The sequence below is a fragment of the Natator depressus genome, chromosome 1 (assembly GCF_965152275.1).
Source record: "Natator depressus isolate rNatDep1 chromosome 1, rNatDep2.hap1, whole genome shotgun sequence".
NCBI classification, from domain to species: domain Eukaryota; kingdom Metazoa; phylum Chordata; order Testudines; family Cheloniidae; genus Natator; species Natator depressus.
This window is the reverse complement of record NC_134234.1, coordinates 237,302,601-237,320,198: the sequence shown is the minus strand read 5'-3', so window position 1 is coordinate 237,320,198 and position 17,598 is coordinate 237,302,601. Positions and strand designations below refer to the sequence as shown.

Genomic DNA, 17,598 nt, shown 5'->3' with positions numbered 1-17,598 from the left:
CCATAAGAATGCAGTCCCATATAGTCTTACCAGTTTAAATGAGAGGTGGTATTTTTGGAAGAGATATTATTCCCGCTCCTCACCCACCAAGATTTGTAAAGTGAAGCCAGGGCTGAGATCTTGAGGCAACGCCGCAGGTACAGTGAGAGAGTGTTTTTGGTGTAGGAGGAAGACAACTGGTAATTTCTCTTACCATCTTCAATGTCGTAGGCGTAACATGATAAGCGCAGGGTGGTGGCGCAGTATTCGCACTTGAAGCAGCTGCGGTGGAAAAACTTGCCTTCAGCACTCAGCCTTTCCATCACGTAGACCCGCTTGTGGCAGAAGTAACAGACATCACTGCCTCCCAAATTCTGGGGAAACTCCTTTTTGAGTGAGCCCTAGACAGAAATAAGGCAGGACCAGTGTTATCTGTATACAATCTCACCTCCCTTGCAGGGTCACCTTTTCTATCTGTGGATACTGAGCATCTGGAAGGGGCCATTCTGTGACTCCACTCAGCCCTACCCAGGGCACCAAGCAGACAACTGCCACCTAGAGACAATAACTAACCTTCAAGTCCAGGGAGAAAGGCCCTGTGGGTTTCACTTCCTACACCTATATAAATTAGGAGTAAATTACAGCTTCCACTCCTTGGTTAGGAGAGCTAACGGTCTCACAAGAGGCTATTAATGCTGCCCTGGAAACAGTTGACTAAAGGAGGCATAAGACAGACATCCTCCCTAAGTCAGCTGGGAGGGTTACTTCTGGAATGCTCCTAACCCTGCCTGTATTCACTTGCCAGAGACTGAGGCTAGTCTTGAAACCAAGATTTTCAAACTGCAGCTCAACACACTAACTGCCAGAAACATCAGTATTCCCTTGAGCAATCTCTTAGCCCTACATTTCAGTCTCCCTGAGACTTGTGAAGAAAGAAGTTTTCTCCAGGGACACCGCAATCCAGAAGTAGCCTGATTGGATCAAACACAGCTCTATGCATTTGAGGGTCAGGACTTCTCAGTCTCTCAACTTAGTATCCCTGGTCCAAGGATGTTGGCAGTAGATTAAGACAGACTTTGCAAGGACAACGGGGTGATGGCTGGGGAAAAAAATGAAGTCCAACTATAAAGTTATTACAAAGTATTACCAGCGCCTTTCAAGACAACTAAAGACTCAAATCTGTACAGATCTACAGAACTTCTAATCAAACACACGTATCATCTTCTGTACATCATTCTCTTACCAGTTCCTTCTTGTCTAGAAGGGTTTTGGGCTGTTCTTTCCTTTGAAGCTGATTGGCTATCTGCTCAGCCAATGAGCTCACTCCGCCTGTGTACATCTTTATATACTTCTACCAGATGGAGGGGACAAAACAGCAGGGAAGCGAGGAAAGAAAAAATCAAATTAAAAAGATGACAAAAATGATAAAAGAGTAAGTGATGAAAAGGTGCAGAGAGGTCAAACCATGCCAAGACAGTGGAGAACACAGAGTGATTGTGTAGTAACAGCAGAATCAGTATCATCAGTGATCACCAGCACAGCCCAGCACTAACTGTAATAGTACCTAAAAAAAAGAGGGAAGTTTGAAATTGGTCACGCTACGAAATTAGAAGTATGTTCTTTCTTCTTTGCTCTAAGGATGTTTTGCATATGAAGGACCTGAACATTTGCTTTCCTCTGAGAGGAAACAAAGCTAGGACAAATTTTAGCTTCCAGGTAAGAGGGACAATGGGAAAAGGGTAGAGAAGAGGCATTTCATAAAGTTTAAATTCAAAGAACTGTTCACAAAAGTGCTTAGCAAAAGGGAGCAAGTTGTTTCCAGGGCGAAGAAACCCTCAAGCTCAAACTGAGTTGCAGCGATTCCTAAAAATCTTTAATTCCTCCACTGCTGCCAGAGTGCCTGTTCACAGTACACAAAGGAGTTCTGGAGTTTATCTGCAAAGTGTGAGGGGGACTCTGATCAAACACATTACATTTGTATCTGTGTATACTTGGCACCAAGTGTGCTCAGCTGTGCACACCAGCTTTGCCCGTAGGCTGTTCTGTCAAGGGTATTTTGCCTGGCTCTAACTCTGAGCATCTGGATTAAACTAAATTGCAACAAACCTTTTAATTTGGATAGTTAGGAATCCAGGCAGTTTGGTTCTTGACTCAGGGAGCGAGTCCCAAAAGGAGAGTTTTACAGTTTGTTTTCTAGCTGAGCTTGGAAGACCAGTAGAGTTATACAAGAAACATTCAGGACATTTGGCAGTAATTAAGTGGTTAAGGAAATAAAAACTTCTGTGGAAAGGCAATCCTATCACAAGCACCACATGTGTGTCTCAATACAGCAGCAAGCCAGGCAGTGTCACTTATTCAGATCAGGGAGTGGTTTTTTTTAAATGTTTCTCTGACTTACAAACAAAGGGCATTGCAGGAGTCTCATCAGTAAATGTAAAAAGAAAAGGAGTACTAAAATTTATTTGAGCATAAGCATCCAATGAAGTGAGCTGTAGCTTACGAAAGCTTATGCTCAAATAAATTTGTTAGTCTCTAAGGTGCCACAAGTACTCCTTTTCTTTTTGCGAATACAGACTAACACGGCTGCTACTCTGAAATCAGTAAATGTAGAACTGATTCAGCCCTCCATATTAAGCCCTCTGGCTTCTTACAAGTGCAACATTCCTGGGATACACTACTCTGAAGCAATTAACTTTTTGCAACCCAGAAATTCCTTTACTTATACTGCAGGGTTTCTATACTACATGCTCACAAGTATCCCTGTGTAAAAACATGTTTAAAAAATTCACAGTACAAGAGGATTCTGGCTGTCCCCATGGAACACAGATCTTTATGACCCCCATCTCTTGTCGTGGAAACCAAGCGATTCCCTTCCCTTCTACATTTTTGTGAAAATTTTAGCGCTCACAAAATTAGAGAATAGAGAGATTTTACAGAATCATGACACAGATTATTTCTATGATCTGTAAAATAGTAATATTTTACAAAAAGTTATGAACTTTCACAGTCTGTTCTTGGATTCCATGGCTGTGATTATCAGCCATTTACTGATGTTTGTATCTTTACATGTTTGAGAGCATGGTAGCATCAGGAAACACTAAGGAGTTTGAAACCCAGCATTAGGAGGGTTTCCTAAAGAACAAGCCTGGAAAAGCCAGGGCCAGGATCAGACAATTTATCATTTATATCTATTAGATAAGTAAGTAATAACTCTATAATCTATATGTCACTCCATTATGAGTGTTCATTACTATAAGAAAGTAAGAGATGTACTGCCCTGTAGCACTGCCTGCTATTCCACTCTTGCCTCTACTCCACCCAATATACACAGAGCTCAGGTAATGCACAAGCCTAAACTGAGCGTGTGATCTGAACATTGTTACTCATGTCCTTCTTCTTCCCTCCCCCTCCTACTGTTGGTTACCCTCATGCATCACAGGTTGCCTAATATTAGACTGTCAGTGGAGCTGGCTGGAAGGTGTCCTCCCCTCCCCCACAAAATGGAAAATTGACTTTTTGTCAAAAATCCCAACACCTGAAAATTGTTGGTAGACAAAATTTCCTTTTCTCTGTCAAAATCCCATCAACATGTTGCAGGTTGTAATTTTTGCGCCATGGAAAGCAGGCATTTTTTGTGAAAAATTCCATTTAGTTGAAACCTCAATTTTCCACCAAAAAGTTTTAATGGAAAATTTTCAACCAGCCCTGATTGTAAACAATTTGGGAGTGGAGTTTTCTTTCTATTTGTACGGTGAGTTGCTTAGCATGCAGTGGGTGCTGTCAACCAACCCAGGTACAATGACAATCTTTAGCTGCAACAACCTATGCTATTTCACTTACCAGCTTCTCTTGGGCAGCGACTTTCAAACCATATGGCATTTTATGACATGGATGTATGTCCTCTATACACTAGGAGACCAACCAAATTCCTGTTCCTTGTACTACGAATGCTAGCCATTTTAATTTCCACTAGCTTTTTCAGCAAGCCAGAAGTGATTTTCCTCCATTATTCCTGCTCTCTCCCCATAAATATATATATACACACACAAAACCATGCTGTAGTTTGGCTCAAGCCCTCAAAGGGAAGCAACAAACATGAAAAAAGCTTTTATGCCCCTGTAGATTATTCCACAGCCAGAAGAATTCCAGTGCTGGAAAAAGCTGATTTGAGGCTACTTAAGACCTCAAATCAGACTCACCAGACTTTTGTCATTTAACTTTAAGCATGTTTTGTTCCAAATGGCTGTATGGCTTGGAATAACCAAGATATGCCACAGGCTGCCTCTGGCTTTTCCCATGTGCACGTGTGTGTGCGCACTGCATTCAGCCACATCAAGGCAATGAAGCGTCACAAGCCTAGATCTCTTTTGTGGCACATCCTCATGGTGGAAAATGGGTGGGGCCATGGGTACAGTTGAGTTCAGCTTGCAAGGCCCAGGCCATGCTACCTGTCGAAGGGAGTCAGATGAGGGTGAAGAAGGGCGGTTGGAAGTACGGAGGCAAAGGGAGCGTTCCCACTGGTCAACAAAGAATCGACGAGACGGTTCAGTCTCTGGCTAAAATATAAAATACATTGAGAAAATCAAGAAGGGATGTGGACAAAAAGACAAAACAAAAAGATCACAAAGGAACCTTTAAGTAGAGTCAGGCAGGTGACCATCTGCCTTACCTCCTCCCTTTCCTCAACTGAAGAGAATTTGTGCACCAAATGCCCTTCACTGCCGTTTAAATTTGTTTCCTCTCCTCCCTCAATGTTACTTTGGAAGCAATTGTCCACCCGCACAGAAGCCCCACATCCTGTGCATTACTGTCCCCTGCAATGCAGCCGGATAAACCATTCGTGCAGATCCCAAGCTCATCTCTGGTGCTCCTCCTACTCTGTCCAAATGCAATCTGTGTTACAGCCTTAGGCAGGAGCATGAGACAGACAGCTTTGCAATGTAGTTCGTATTTCAGCGGAAGTGGAGACCCCCTTCCCAGTCTTTAACTACAAAGGCCCAAGAACCTTGCCTTCTTGGGGGTGGGGAGAGAAGGAAACCACCTCATATCTCCAGCCTTCAGCATCCTCACTGCTATGATGGAAGTGCCTACACTAAAGAATTAGGAGTGAATGTCATCCTATAATCCACTCTAAGCTGGTGCTTTAATTTCAGATCACTTTGCTCATCCTCCATATGCATGTTATATTAAATGGCAACAAACAAGAAGATAAACGCTCTGAAATAGAAGGTAATGAGCTGTGACAACATTCTCTGTCCTCCAACCAGGAGACTGGGCACAGTGCAGAGCAGAAAACCATGTGTAATCTTTCCCTAACCCATGCACAGTGATCAACCCCCCGTCCCAACATTCTCCCACTCTCCCAAGAGGGGCATCTCCCCACTTCACTTGCTACTGGCTGAAGCTATTCCTGTCCCTGAGAGCCAAACATAGCCTAAACAAACAAACCAGTGTGAAGTATGAGCACTAGTTCCTTTTCTGCCCTTGCTTACCATATGGCCCAGGCAGAATTCCCAGTCTGAGAATCCATATACCTCTAAAACGGCTTCTCCATAGCACAACTCAGAAATCACTACCTCAGCATGTGTCTCTCAACGCACCCAGCCTTCCCTGGTTCATTAGCACCAGCTGCTAAGAAGCACCTCAAGTAAATATGCACAACACAATAATTAAAAGCACTGAGGTCGAGTAATTTTAGTACAAATTGTGAGCTTCTGTATCATCATCATCATCTGGTGAGAAAATGTTCTGCAAATTCCAAATAGCTGAACATTTAAAAAAAAAATCCACCACTGTGAAAAAGGAAAAAAAAATAAAATAAAATAAAATCAGAGCTCTTTTTATGTGACCCACAAAACCAGCGATTTTTAGCCCTTATATGCAGAGTTTGAAAATGTATCTGACACACATTAGCCTAAGGACAACGCCCATTAGGCAGAGTGAAAAAATAGCTGTGCTTCCCCAACTCCTGCAATGTAAAACATTTAACCAGTGGTGTCCCTTTTACTTGGACACACTGTACCGAATTTAACTTAGCCATCAAATCTGTATTTAATACTGGTTAAATGGTGTAATTTATTAAATCTCTTGTTTTTCTTATACCTTCTCTCCCATCTTCCCCTTTTCTTTTCTTAATATACTACATCATGGTGCACAGGTTCAATGTCTGTTTCCTCTTCTCCTCTCCACCTTATCCCTTATTCCCTACATTATGCTCTGTGCTTCCTCCTCCTCCTCCTTTCTTCTACATCCTCACACACACAAAAAATAATAATAAAAAAATCACACAGTATTAATAGGAAAGAGGATCATGGGACGAATCCCATTCATCTCTTCCACCCACCTAGTGAGCTTGAACACAATGTCAGACACCTAACAGCCAGAAGGTTAAACCTGCTAGCCAAAAACCAATACAAAAGATACGATAGGTGTGTTTTCGCCTACATGCCATTCAACTTCAGCTGCTGAAATCCAGGTGAGGATGCTGTTCTCAGATCGTGTTTGGCATCTTCTGCTATATCAACCTTCAGCTAGTAGGTGCTAATAAATCTGAATGTGCCCTCTCCCCCAGTTTTCCATGGCTGCTACAAGATTTCCAACTGTCCCAGCCACAGTTTGAATCTTCCTCTGCAATGGTTGCTTCTGCTGCTGCTGACAGCTTCCCCAAGGAGCAGCAGTCTGAAATTCACCCGATTCTTGCAAATTTCACTCTGAGGCAGCTTGGGAAAGATGTGACCAGCAGCAGAAGCCCTGGAGCTGTTTATAGGCCTAAGACGACACCACTGGATCATCTTATACTCAGCTCATGTTTGGGAAGTCAGTTCACATCTATAGGTGCTAGAAAACGGATTAAAAAAGAAAGCCTAGATTCTGCAGAAGCAGATGGCATTTGCCCCCAAAAAGCTTCCTACCTGCCAAAAAGGTGTGACTGTGTATGCGCTGTTGTTGGGATGGTGGTGTGTATGGGGGGAGGCTGGAGACCAGAGAAGCTACTGTCCAAAGTGGCAGGATCCCACAGGTCAGAGAAGACAGGTGGGTGAGAGGAGAAAAATAACTTTAAAAGTTTGTGGTAGAAGCAGAGAGAAACTGCACAAGCTGCCATTTTTACTGCTAGAAACAGTACTACTAGAAGCACAGATACAAAACTGGCTCCCCGAAGGGCCATGGATTAGTGCCTGAAAAAGGAAATGTGAATGTTCCCACCCCCAAAAGCAAGTGGATGGCATGTCCCAGCAATTCTCTCTGTACTAGCAGAGGACCATTGCATGACTTGAGCCGAGCTAGTGACCAGCACGTGCCCTGAAGCTTGGGCATTGATCATCCTTGTCAATTGTATTTTACTTTATGAAACTGCACATGCTATGCTTACTTACTTCAATAAGTAAGAAGAGAGAAGAATTGACAGGGAAAGAAGTGGAGTAAAAAACTGTTCGAAACAAGAGCTGATTATGGTGTCTTTAATGTGGTGGTGTAAAGTAACAGTCAGTGCACACTTCTATCCCGCTGACCCCAGCCGTCACCCCTTACCCCATTCTCTTACAAACAGATACAGACTGCCAGAGCGGGCAGTAGTCACCTGATGCCTGATTGTCAGCCTCGGCTCCAGGAGGGCAGCCAGTTGGCATGCCCTCTGCTCAACATTCAGTGCTTGCTCAGGCACTTGGTCACCAGAAAAAAAACGAGGAGATCTCTGTGGGATAAGGAACAGGGGAAGAAATAAACAAAGAGAGGAGAAAAACAACCCCAAAAAAGGAACAGAAGCAAAGCTCACAACAAGGCCAATGCCAGGCAAAAGGCATGAAAGCCCACATACAGAAGAGCAAAGCAAGAAGGTGTCCCAGATGAAGACTCCTTCATCTCCCTTCCAATTGAGACCCAATACGTACTGCAATTCTGCACTAGCAAAGCTCTGGATTCAGCCTCTCGAGGCTAGGGAGGAACAGCTGAATTAGACAGTCATTCACAACTCACTGTCTGCAGACAAAACCAAGCCAGTGCACAGCTTCTGTCCGGCATTCCCATCCAAGGTAAGTTCACCACGAACCAATAGGCCTGGCTATGGTCCCATAGCAGCTCCGTCGTTGGCACTTACCTCACCCCAGTTCTTTTGTTTAAAGGATTTTCTTTACTCAGATTTCCAGACCTAGACACGACTGTTTGTACTCCTCACACTTTGTGCACAGAAACACTCATTTTGGGGTAGCGCAGTTCAGTTCTGGGAGAGGATGAGCTAAACTCCCAGCAATGCCTTCCTAGGCGCCTTTAAAATACTGGGATATAGAAAGTTAGGTGAATGTAGGGCTTATGAAAACAAAGGAACTCGGCAGCGCTGGCTAGAGTCAGGTATAATGCAAAGCATTATGCAAGCTTCCCACTCTTGCCCCAGCACCTCCACTACACTAACCCCTCCTATTGCACTTCATCCTCCAACACAGCTCTGGCCACAGGCCGCAACTCTCACATGCCACCCCCCTGGCTATTCTAGTCCTTGGCACTGCTTGAACTGATCTTGCTAATTGGTTGTACAGTGAGCTCTTGTGATACTGAAAAATGCCCACTAGGGATGGCCAACACATCCACGTGTATGTACTTCTATCTAGGTGGATGGGGCAGTAACCCAGAGTATCATGAAGTTCCCAGTAAGTTACTTTGCTTGGGGGAATGAACTGAATGGGAAGTATAAACATCTGTATGCTACCTACAGTAGGCTCAGGCTGTTGAGAAAATCCCAAACAGATGACTATGCTGTCTGCCAGATGAAACGCGCTATGACAACAGGCAGACAAGGTGGGTGAGGTAATATATTTTATTAGACCAACTTCTGTTGGTGAGAGAGAGAAGATTTTGAGACCAATAAAAGACATTACCTCATCCACCTTGTCTCTCTAATATCCTGGGACCCACACGGCTACAACTACACTGCCTACAACTATGATAAGAGAGCACACAACTGTGCCCACAGCCAGTTACCGATTGTGCTCTTTTCCCATTTAAACACAGTAACCAGTCTCACTCCTTTTCTATTTTAAGCTGCTTGTCAGCCCAATTCACTCCCTCTTACTATACCATTTTATCAGAAGTAAAACTAGAGCCTGTTACAAAACTGGGGGTTCCTGTGTTGCTGCAGACAAGCTTGTTAAGCTTCTGCTGGCAGTCCAAAAACATGCCACCCACCTGACAGGTGCATGAGACTGCTGAAAGGGACGTACTTTGGAAGTCATGGCAGTTTGCTGCTGACTCCCAGTTATTATTTAACTTATCAACTTCAAGAGGCAGTTAATTGGTTAATCTGAACCCAGATCTTTCAACTGTGTAGTCCCCCTTCCTCACATACTTTAAATCTCCTTTCACCCTTCCCATTGACAGCAGAACATTTCATTAGGAAGAAGGCTTCCTAGTCTCTGCAGTAAACCCCCGCCCTTGCAACCTGGCATTCAGAAGGCAGGTTGGAATGCCAGCTGTTTAATGAATCAGAAAGCAGCCATGGAAACAATGCAACCAGTGCTGGTGAGTGGACCCAAAACGTAACCCTTCCTATTCTGTGACAGCCACAGCACACTTTATTAAAAAGAGGTGAGAGAGAGAGAGAGAGAGAGAGAGAGAGAGAGAGAAGAATGGGGGGAGCTAGAGCTGATCTACAGCAAAATAAAAGCAAAGAGCAAACAGTCAGCGTCGGTGAATGCTTGTTAAGCAAGTATTTATGCAAACACCCTACAAAAATAATCATTCCTAACATTTTCAGCAGCTCCAGTGTGTTAACAGCATTCCAGAGATAACTGTGCTTCCCCCTCCCCACACAACACTGCCCTTGAATATTGCACACACCCCACCACTGCATGTGTGTCATCACCATCCATGCCATTTGCTCATGCTTTTACCCTTTCCTGTCTGGGACTCTGCTCCCCAGGGGGGTCAGCACCAGGCTCCCTGTTTGTCTGTGGGCAATAAAGGATGAGCTTTAAAACAACCACAATCCAAGTTCTCACTCTGGACATGTTCCATTTGATTTATCCTACAATGCAGGCAGAAAAGAGACCATCATGCAGGGACACTGTGGTGTTAAGAACTAGAATTTTTAAAACTGTCCCATCAATCACTTAGATCTTTAGAGAAGAAGTGTGGCGGGTGAATCAGTACACACAGGTCGATATTAGGTCAATTAACAAGTATACATTACTACCCAAAGAACTGGCATTACCATGGGGAAGATAATAAGAACACTCAGTACATCTCACACACAGTGATATTAGATCAGACGGAAAGTTTAAAAGGAGAGGTAGCAGAATTAATGTGTTAGAAGCATAGAGAGTTTTCAAAAGGTAGCAGGTTAAGAAGGATGCAGGCTAGAGTGAAACAAAGCATTGCAGGGGCCAAGACAACCTCAGGAAGAGAGGATATTTTGAGTGAAAGCTATTGCCCTCAAAACCAAATCCCCAAATTGGGTATTCATATCTGCGTTATCCTATAAACAAGGGGGTAAACCGCATTCAGACCAAAGGGAGGAAGCAGAGAGAGTTTTCCAATTTTGCTTGAGCAAAGAGATGTATTTAAAAAATGGCTCCTAGAGGATGGAAGGGAGAAGGTAGTAAATCCTTAGCTGGTTCCAGCAGTAGCCAGCTGTCAAGGCTTAAATGAGCAAGCCACACAGGAGGGACCAGACATTTGGAGGAGGTGATGAGTAGAGAAGACTTAAGACTGAAAGACTCAGTGTTTTATTCAGAAAGGTACGAACTAAGCATAGCACTCGGAGTCAATTTCCCTACTTAGAAAAAGAGACTGTCCATGGACTAAGCAAGTCACCACCTCTCTGTCTCGGTTTTCCCATCTGTAAGATGGAGGTAATACTTGCCTATCTCACAGAGATGATCAGATAATGCCTTTAAAGTGCTTTAAGAATCAGAGTGCTCTGCAAGTGCTACATGTCACTATTATGCTAAAGATCTGATTTACAGATCATAGTGGTCATGAAAAGTCACAGTTCAGACTCAAATATCTGCCCTTTGCTCATTCTGCTATGTCTAATTGCTGCAGCACACAAAACGCAAGTCTTCTCTCAATTTTCAGGTGTACAAGGGAATTAAGCTGACCCACAGAAACAAATTTTTCAGAATTTAGCTTTACGGTTCCCATCAAAATGTTAGGGAATCACAGAGTTGAATCCATATGCTCCTCACATTAGGAAAGGGAGGAGACTTAAAAAAAAATACAACTCAAAGAAGTACCATCCATATATGAGCTGACAAAGGACAAAATGTGTCTCAACATTTTTAGATATATTTAACCAGAAGGCCAACAAATCCATGTGTCTGTTCTTCGAGGTGCAGCTTTTATAACCTGTACCCAGTGTAAGTGTAACTGCTCTATCTGTACTACAAATGTGTATTCAGACACATTGAACTCAAGCTGCTGGAAGGAGCAGGAGAGGAGTAAGCTGCACAAATGCCTGCCACGTTAACAATCATAAAAGTACCTCATACAAGAGCCCCAGAAAAAGGCTCCCAAGACCCAGGAGGGAAATGAGGTTTAAATGAGGAATGGGGATGGAGAGAGGACTACTAGAAGGGCAGGAAAGTGGCAGCCTCAAATACAGGCAGATGACTACCCAACTTTATTCCCCATCCTGCTCCAGCCAGACAAGCCTCTCTTCTGGAGAAACTGCCTAGGAATGGTGAACAACCCAAGGGTAATAATGGGTCAGATTCTTCCCTCAGACATGAACATACATATCTCATGACTGCAATGGGAGTTGTGGATATGCATTTAAAGGCAGAATCTGGCCCTAACATTTTGCATTTTGAAACTCTCCTCTGCAACGCAAAATTGGAAATGACTGCTGTACAAAAAACAAGCCTAAATTAAAATGCCCAAAATCTCTACTGTGCAAAAGTTAGTATTAGGATAGATTTTTGATATGCTGTATTCAGTGTCTAGTTGTGCTATTAACCTAGGAGGTCCAAGAAGGCCCACCCATGTGGGTAAAGAAAATTTATAAACAGCGGAGACATTTAGTCATTGATTTAGCAACCTGTGCAAGCAGGAAGGAAGAGGAGAGAGCATGCAGAGTGAATCACCTGCTGGCTGGGATACCCTGGAGAGGAAGGTGGAGAAGAGGAAGGAGAGAGCGTGATCACTTTTTTAGGGCAGGTTCTTGAACGCTCCTTATTTCTCAGCTTTATTTAAAACAGGGTGGGAAAAGAAAGAGCAATAATAAATAAATAAATAAATAATAAAAAAACTAAAGGGAACATTACAATTGTCTTTGGCAAGGCAGGGCGCAGTCTCAGAAGTGCATCTTCTGCGGGACCCTGACCCCCAATCCCACCTCTTTCAAATAACCTAGCACAGGGGTGAGCAAACTTTTTGGCCCGAGGGCCACACCTGGATATAGAAATTGTATGGCGGGCCATGAATGCTCACGAAATTGGGGTGGGGGTGAGGGCTCTGGCTGGGGGTGCAGACTCTGAGGTGGAGCCAGAAATGAAGAGTTCAGGTTGCGGGAGGGGGCTCTGGGCTGGGGGAGTGGGGTGCAGGTTCCAGCTGGGGGTATGGGGTGTAGGAGGGTGCTCTGGGCTGGGACCAAAGGGTTCAGAGGGTGGGAGGGGAGCAGGGCTGGGGCAGGGGTGCAGTGGGGTGGCTCAGCGGTGCAGGCTCTCGGCAGCGCTTATCTCAAGTGGCTCCCGGAAGCAGTGACATAATCAGCTCCCACCCTGGCTCTTATGCAGAGGTGAGGCCAGACGTCTCTGCTGCTCCCGGCCAATGGGAGCTGCGGGGGGGCGCTTGGAGCAGGGGCAGTGTGTGAAGCAGAACCCCCTGGTTGCCCCAACATGTAGGAGCCAGAGGGGGGACATGCTGCTGTTTCCAGGAGCCGTCCAAAGTGGCCCCCAACCCTGCTCCCCAGCTGGAGCGCTAGAGTGGGGCAAGCCCCAGACTCCGCTCCCCAGCATGAGCTCGAGGGCCAGATTAAAAACAGCTGCCAGGCCAGATCTGGCTCATGGGCCGTAGTTTGCCCACCCCTGACCTAGAGCCACTATTTGTTCTGGAGCAGACAGCTTTAAGCCTTCCACTGAGATTCAAGACCTGTAGTTATCAAAGGTCAGTCTGGCAGATACTTCTAAGGGCAGCCACTAAACATGCTATTCACTGTCAATAATCAATATCTTTGCTTTACAGCCTCACCACCACCTAGTGGTGAGGCTGCAAAGAAGTGTACGACTGTGCTCTATAAAGCACAGATCATCTCCTTTTCTCCAGACTGCCATGGAATGCTTAACAATATCCATCCTGTTCGCCTAATTACATATGCCCAATGTTCAGCAGCAACATGATTCAAGTCCTACCAGTAACAACATTCTGCTCTCATCTTCAACTCCCCCAGTCCCGGCCCCACATAAATTAATAAAGCTCTGGGGTGCCGAACAGAAAACAATATAGTGAAGTGCAGGAATTAAGATGTAGAAGTAAATTGGCTAATCTGAACATGACATAAATGCATGTCTCTTTCCTTCATTTCTCTGGTGCGCTTCATTTCATACTAATTTTTTTTAAGAAATACCGTTTTCACCTTGGTTTTACATGACAGAGCACATTCTTGTTTTATACGGTCTCCCTATGTACCCCTTTTTAGATCTCCTAGTTTCCCACCTTCCTTGTGGCTACCTTCCCAAGTACATCCGAAATAGGGGCCCTGCCCAAAAAAGTATCAGTAACACCTAACTTGTGAATTTTCACATCTGGAGGGAAAGGTTGTGTATGTGTCCCCTGCTAAGTAGCAAAATAATCACACAATGGCACCAGACAGAATCCATAAAGTGGAACAGGAATGCGTCCAGTCCTCCAGCAGGATGCATTTCTGAGTATACAAAGGCAAAGATGGCTTGGAAAGGGAAAAAGACATAGGCATCAGATTTCAACAGAAATGTAAGTGTTAGATACACTAAATCAAGTCATATGGCAACACCACCAGCTCTGCTACTAGTAATTAACGTGCCAATAATGCCACAGGGAGGGGTAGGGAGGAGGGTCTGATCGTGTATGATAGTTATAAAGGATGAACTCCAAGACACAGTAACAAAGAAAAATAAAATTTGCTTCAGAACAGCCTTGGCCAGAACTCCCCTCTTCCTCAGGGTCCTGTCTTTTTTCTAACAAAGAAACATCATGCATCTCAACCTGGTTGACACTGCTGGCCAACAAGGTCTGTCAACCACAGAGCAGAGCCGAATTCTGGCCTTACGCTGCAGTATGCGTACTGCTAATGTGGTCCCCCTGAAAGACATGAGTAGGTCACAGCCCAGGGAAGATGCAGCTTTTCTATCAACGATTCAGACCATCTCCTATTGCCTGGTTTTCTCTCTTGCATCCACTCCCACTGTTCCTGCAGTAGGTTTTCCTGTCTTATAACTTCAGGATGCAGGACCAGACCTACCAGTCAGTGAGATGGGGACTGGTTCACTATTCTGGAAGATTCTTCAGTTTACTCTGCCAATTGGTAAGGGCACTAGATCACCCATCTTCCCTCAGTTACAAGAATCCTACTTTGCCCTCAGATTTGTCCCCTCTGCCTGAGATGCGCCTTTCTGTGCAGAGTCAAGTACAAAGAGATGCCATGTGTGAGCCCCTCTGCAAGAGTGCCACACGAAAAATTCTGCCTCTTCTAGATTCATGAGCAGCGCGTTCTAGGAAGCACAGTCTCCTCGAACAAGCCCATCAGCAGAAGCATTATTCCAAATAGCAGCTCTAGCACCAGCTGCTGGAAATTTGGCCTCAAACTCAGTATGGAACCTGTGGCAGAGGAAATAGCACCTCAGCTGGAGTTCCCAGCAATGCCCCAGAGCGCAGCTCCAGCAATAGTGTAACCATCTGTCAGCTACCTGCTCTTGCCGTTCCTCTCTACCAGCAGCAGGATATCTCAGCAGCAGGTCCAAGTGCTGTTTCAGAGACAGCTTCCCACAACAGAAACGCCTGCAAGATGGCTACTGAACATCATGGAGGGATCCAGCTGGCCTTCTGATGGCCAATGCCTCAGCCACCACAGCAGCTGACTGCAGAGTGCCAACAGCTACTCTTTGATCTCCCAAGTCACCCCAGAGAGAACTCTCCTGCAAAAGCAGTCCATGGGCTATTGGCGTTCAAACAGGCAACTGGGTCACTTTACTCCAGAAGTTGGGGACAGAGGGAATGGCTGGCCTAGGGAAGGAGACACTGCAGAGATATGCTCTTTGACCCAGCTATGCCCTGAAGATTTTGCCAAGTTCCTGTTGTCCCTCTCCACCTCAATTACCCAGCATGGAAAACACAACAAAATCCAACACAAAAGCTGAATCTTCCCACCAGGACACTATGAAGACTATACAAGAAAAGGCCAGCAAAAGTTGAGCACCTAATCCAGGAGGGGCCTCAGGGGCAGTGTCTACACTAGTTAGTTTTGTTGACCACACTCTGACTACTCCTACGTTACTTAAATCTATTGAAAAACAGTTTTAATAGTCAACGGCAAAAACAGGTCCAGCCAAAGACTTGAACTACATGACAGCTTACCCCTGGGCTACCTTCGGCACCAACACCAGTTCAGCTGCACAAATGGTAACAATGGTTTTTATTTGGTTTGTTTTTTTAATTCCCTAGTGCAGACTCACTCTCACTAAGGCTCTCTCACTTGCCTCACTCAGAATCCCCGCCTGTCTGGTGCAAAGGCAGTGTGGCCTCCCCTGCTCAGCCACAAAAAAAACAGGGTAAGGATAAGCCACTCTTATCTGAATCTCTCAGTATGACCAGACCTCACTTATCCTTCCCTGTATAAAGGGTAAAATCCAGTGTCTTGGTGGTTAAAATTCAGAAGGCAGGGAAAGTGCCTTAGGGTTGTAGGGACTCAAAATCTCATTCAAGTGCTAAAATACAAATCTTCACCTTCATCTCTTGAGAAAGGCAAATGGCGCAATTCGGACCCAGCTTTATTTGGTTGTGTAACACAACAAGGCTAATCTAATGGCATGGAGCTGTACCCAGTTTATGTTCTTCTTCACTTCTTCCTGAGACTCACTCTCCTGTACCAGGTTATGTGAAAGATTCCCAAAGGCTGGAATCCATACTAATGATGATCCTGTCCAGTTACCTCACTGGGGGTCTGAAACTGCTCTTGGTTGACCACAGAACTAGAAAAGAGAGGCCTTAAAAAGGGAGAGCTCTTTTTTCAGTGGAGGTGAACGTGACCTTTTGAGGGAAGGATAGCAGGAATCATGGAAGCAAGCACAGAGTCAGGAGATCTCTACATACCAGCACACTGACCAGGCTTACTAACACTGTGAAAGATAGGCTTGGTCTACACTGGGGTTGGGGGGGGTGGCGGGGAGAAAATCGATCTAAGTTACGCAACTTCAGCTACATGAATAATGTAGCTGAAGTTGACGTACTTAGATCTACTTACCGCGGTGACTTCACTGCGGTGGGTCAACTGCTGACGCTCCACCGACAACTCCACCTATGCTTCTTGCTCTGGTGGAGTACCGGAGTTGACAGGAGAGCGCTTGGCAGTTGATTTATCGCATTATCACTATACGTGATAAATCAACCCCCACTGGATCGATCGCTCCGGAGGTAAGTGTAGACATGCCGGTAGAGGCTCTTAGCAGATTTTCCCATAGTGTATAATATCCTTTATTTGGTTCTCCTTCTTTGAAGAGAAGCCTGGCGCAGCGTGGTTTTGACCATGGTACATGACTCCAAAATGCTGGATTATTTGAGTTGGGGGTAAGCTTTTATTTTTGTTCTTATTTTTTAATAGAGTTCACCATGAATCCACAGACTTGGAGGAAGTGAGCCAAACCGGTGTTCTCTTCTTCCTCCTGTCTCAAAAGTGCGTTTTCATTACATTGTGACTAGAAACAGACAGAGGTAAATCCCTTTCTCTGAGCGCTGCTATCAAAACCACACTTTTATGACTACCCTCACAGAGGCAATGAGGTTACTTTTACTGGAAAACAGGGCTGCAATGAGTAACTCTGCCTGTTTGCAAGTAAGGAATTGTAAAAGACTATCCTTTGGATTTCACTGCTGTAAGAACCCCCACTACAAGGATAGCGAGCCAGGCTACATAAGAGAGGAGGTAGAATTTGATATCTGGTGATTTTTCTTTTCCAAGTATCCAGGCTTCCTCTTCTGACCCACCCTGTGACTGAAAGTCCAAAGTTTTTTCAAATTCTCAGTCAGACAGAAGTCTGCCATGCTCTGGAGATGGAAGGGAGGCCAGGAACACTGGCTTATTACAGTTTCTATGCACTGTTTGAGAATTAAGACTCTTTTCAGATCTGGATGCAATATCACTGGGAAGACCAACGAACCCCACCACAGTGATTGAGGTCTCCTGAAACTGCAAAGCAGATCAAATGCACTGTAGGAATAGCAAGTCTGGATACTCAGAAGAGAAATCATCAGGTAGCAAATTTTACTCCCTGCTGCTAAGGAAGAACTCCAGTGGTCGCGTAGGTTTGATTCACTCAACTCTAGTTGCTGATAGAATCACTTGGGTATATATATTTTTTTCAAATGGCTACTCAGACATGTTTGAGACACTGCACCTATTTCACGTAGGCAGTATTCTACTTTGGAAGTCCATACTAGGCT

The 17,598-nt window shown here is 44.7% G+C and overlaps 1 protein-coding gene across 1 annotated transcript in view; it reads right to left on the bottom strand.

Moving 5' to 3' along the window:
• Positions 1 to 17,598, bottom strand: part of MICAL3 (microtubule associated monooxygenase, calponin and LIM domain containing 3) — a 242,634-nt gene that overhangs the window by 106,121 nt on the left and 118,915 nt on the right. The window contains exons 18-23 of the mRNA XM_074938661.1: positions 12,051 to 12,149; positions 9,858 to 9,914; positions 7,556 to 7,669; positions 4,428 to 4,535; positions 1,223 to 1,330; positions 194 to 380 (exon numbers count right to left, since the gene is read on the bottom strand). Of these exons, the coding sequence (XP_074794762.1) occupies positions 194 to 380; positions 1,223 to 1,330; positions 4,428 to 4,535; positions 7,556 to 7,669; positions 9,858 to 9,914; positions 12,051 to 12,149 (673 nt within the window). The remainder of the gene's footprint in view (positions 1 to 193; positions 381 to 1,222; positions 1,331 to 4,427; positions 4,536 to 7,555; positions 7,670 to 9,857; positions 9,915 to 12,050; positions 12,150 to 17,598) is intronic.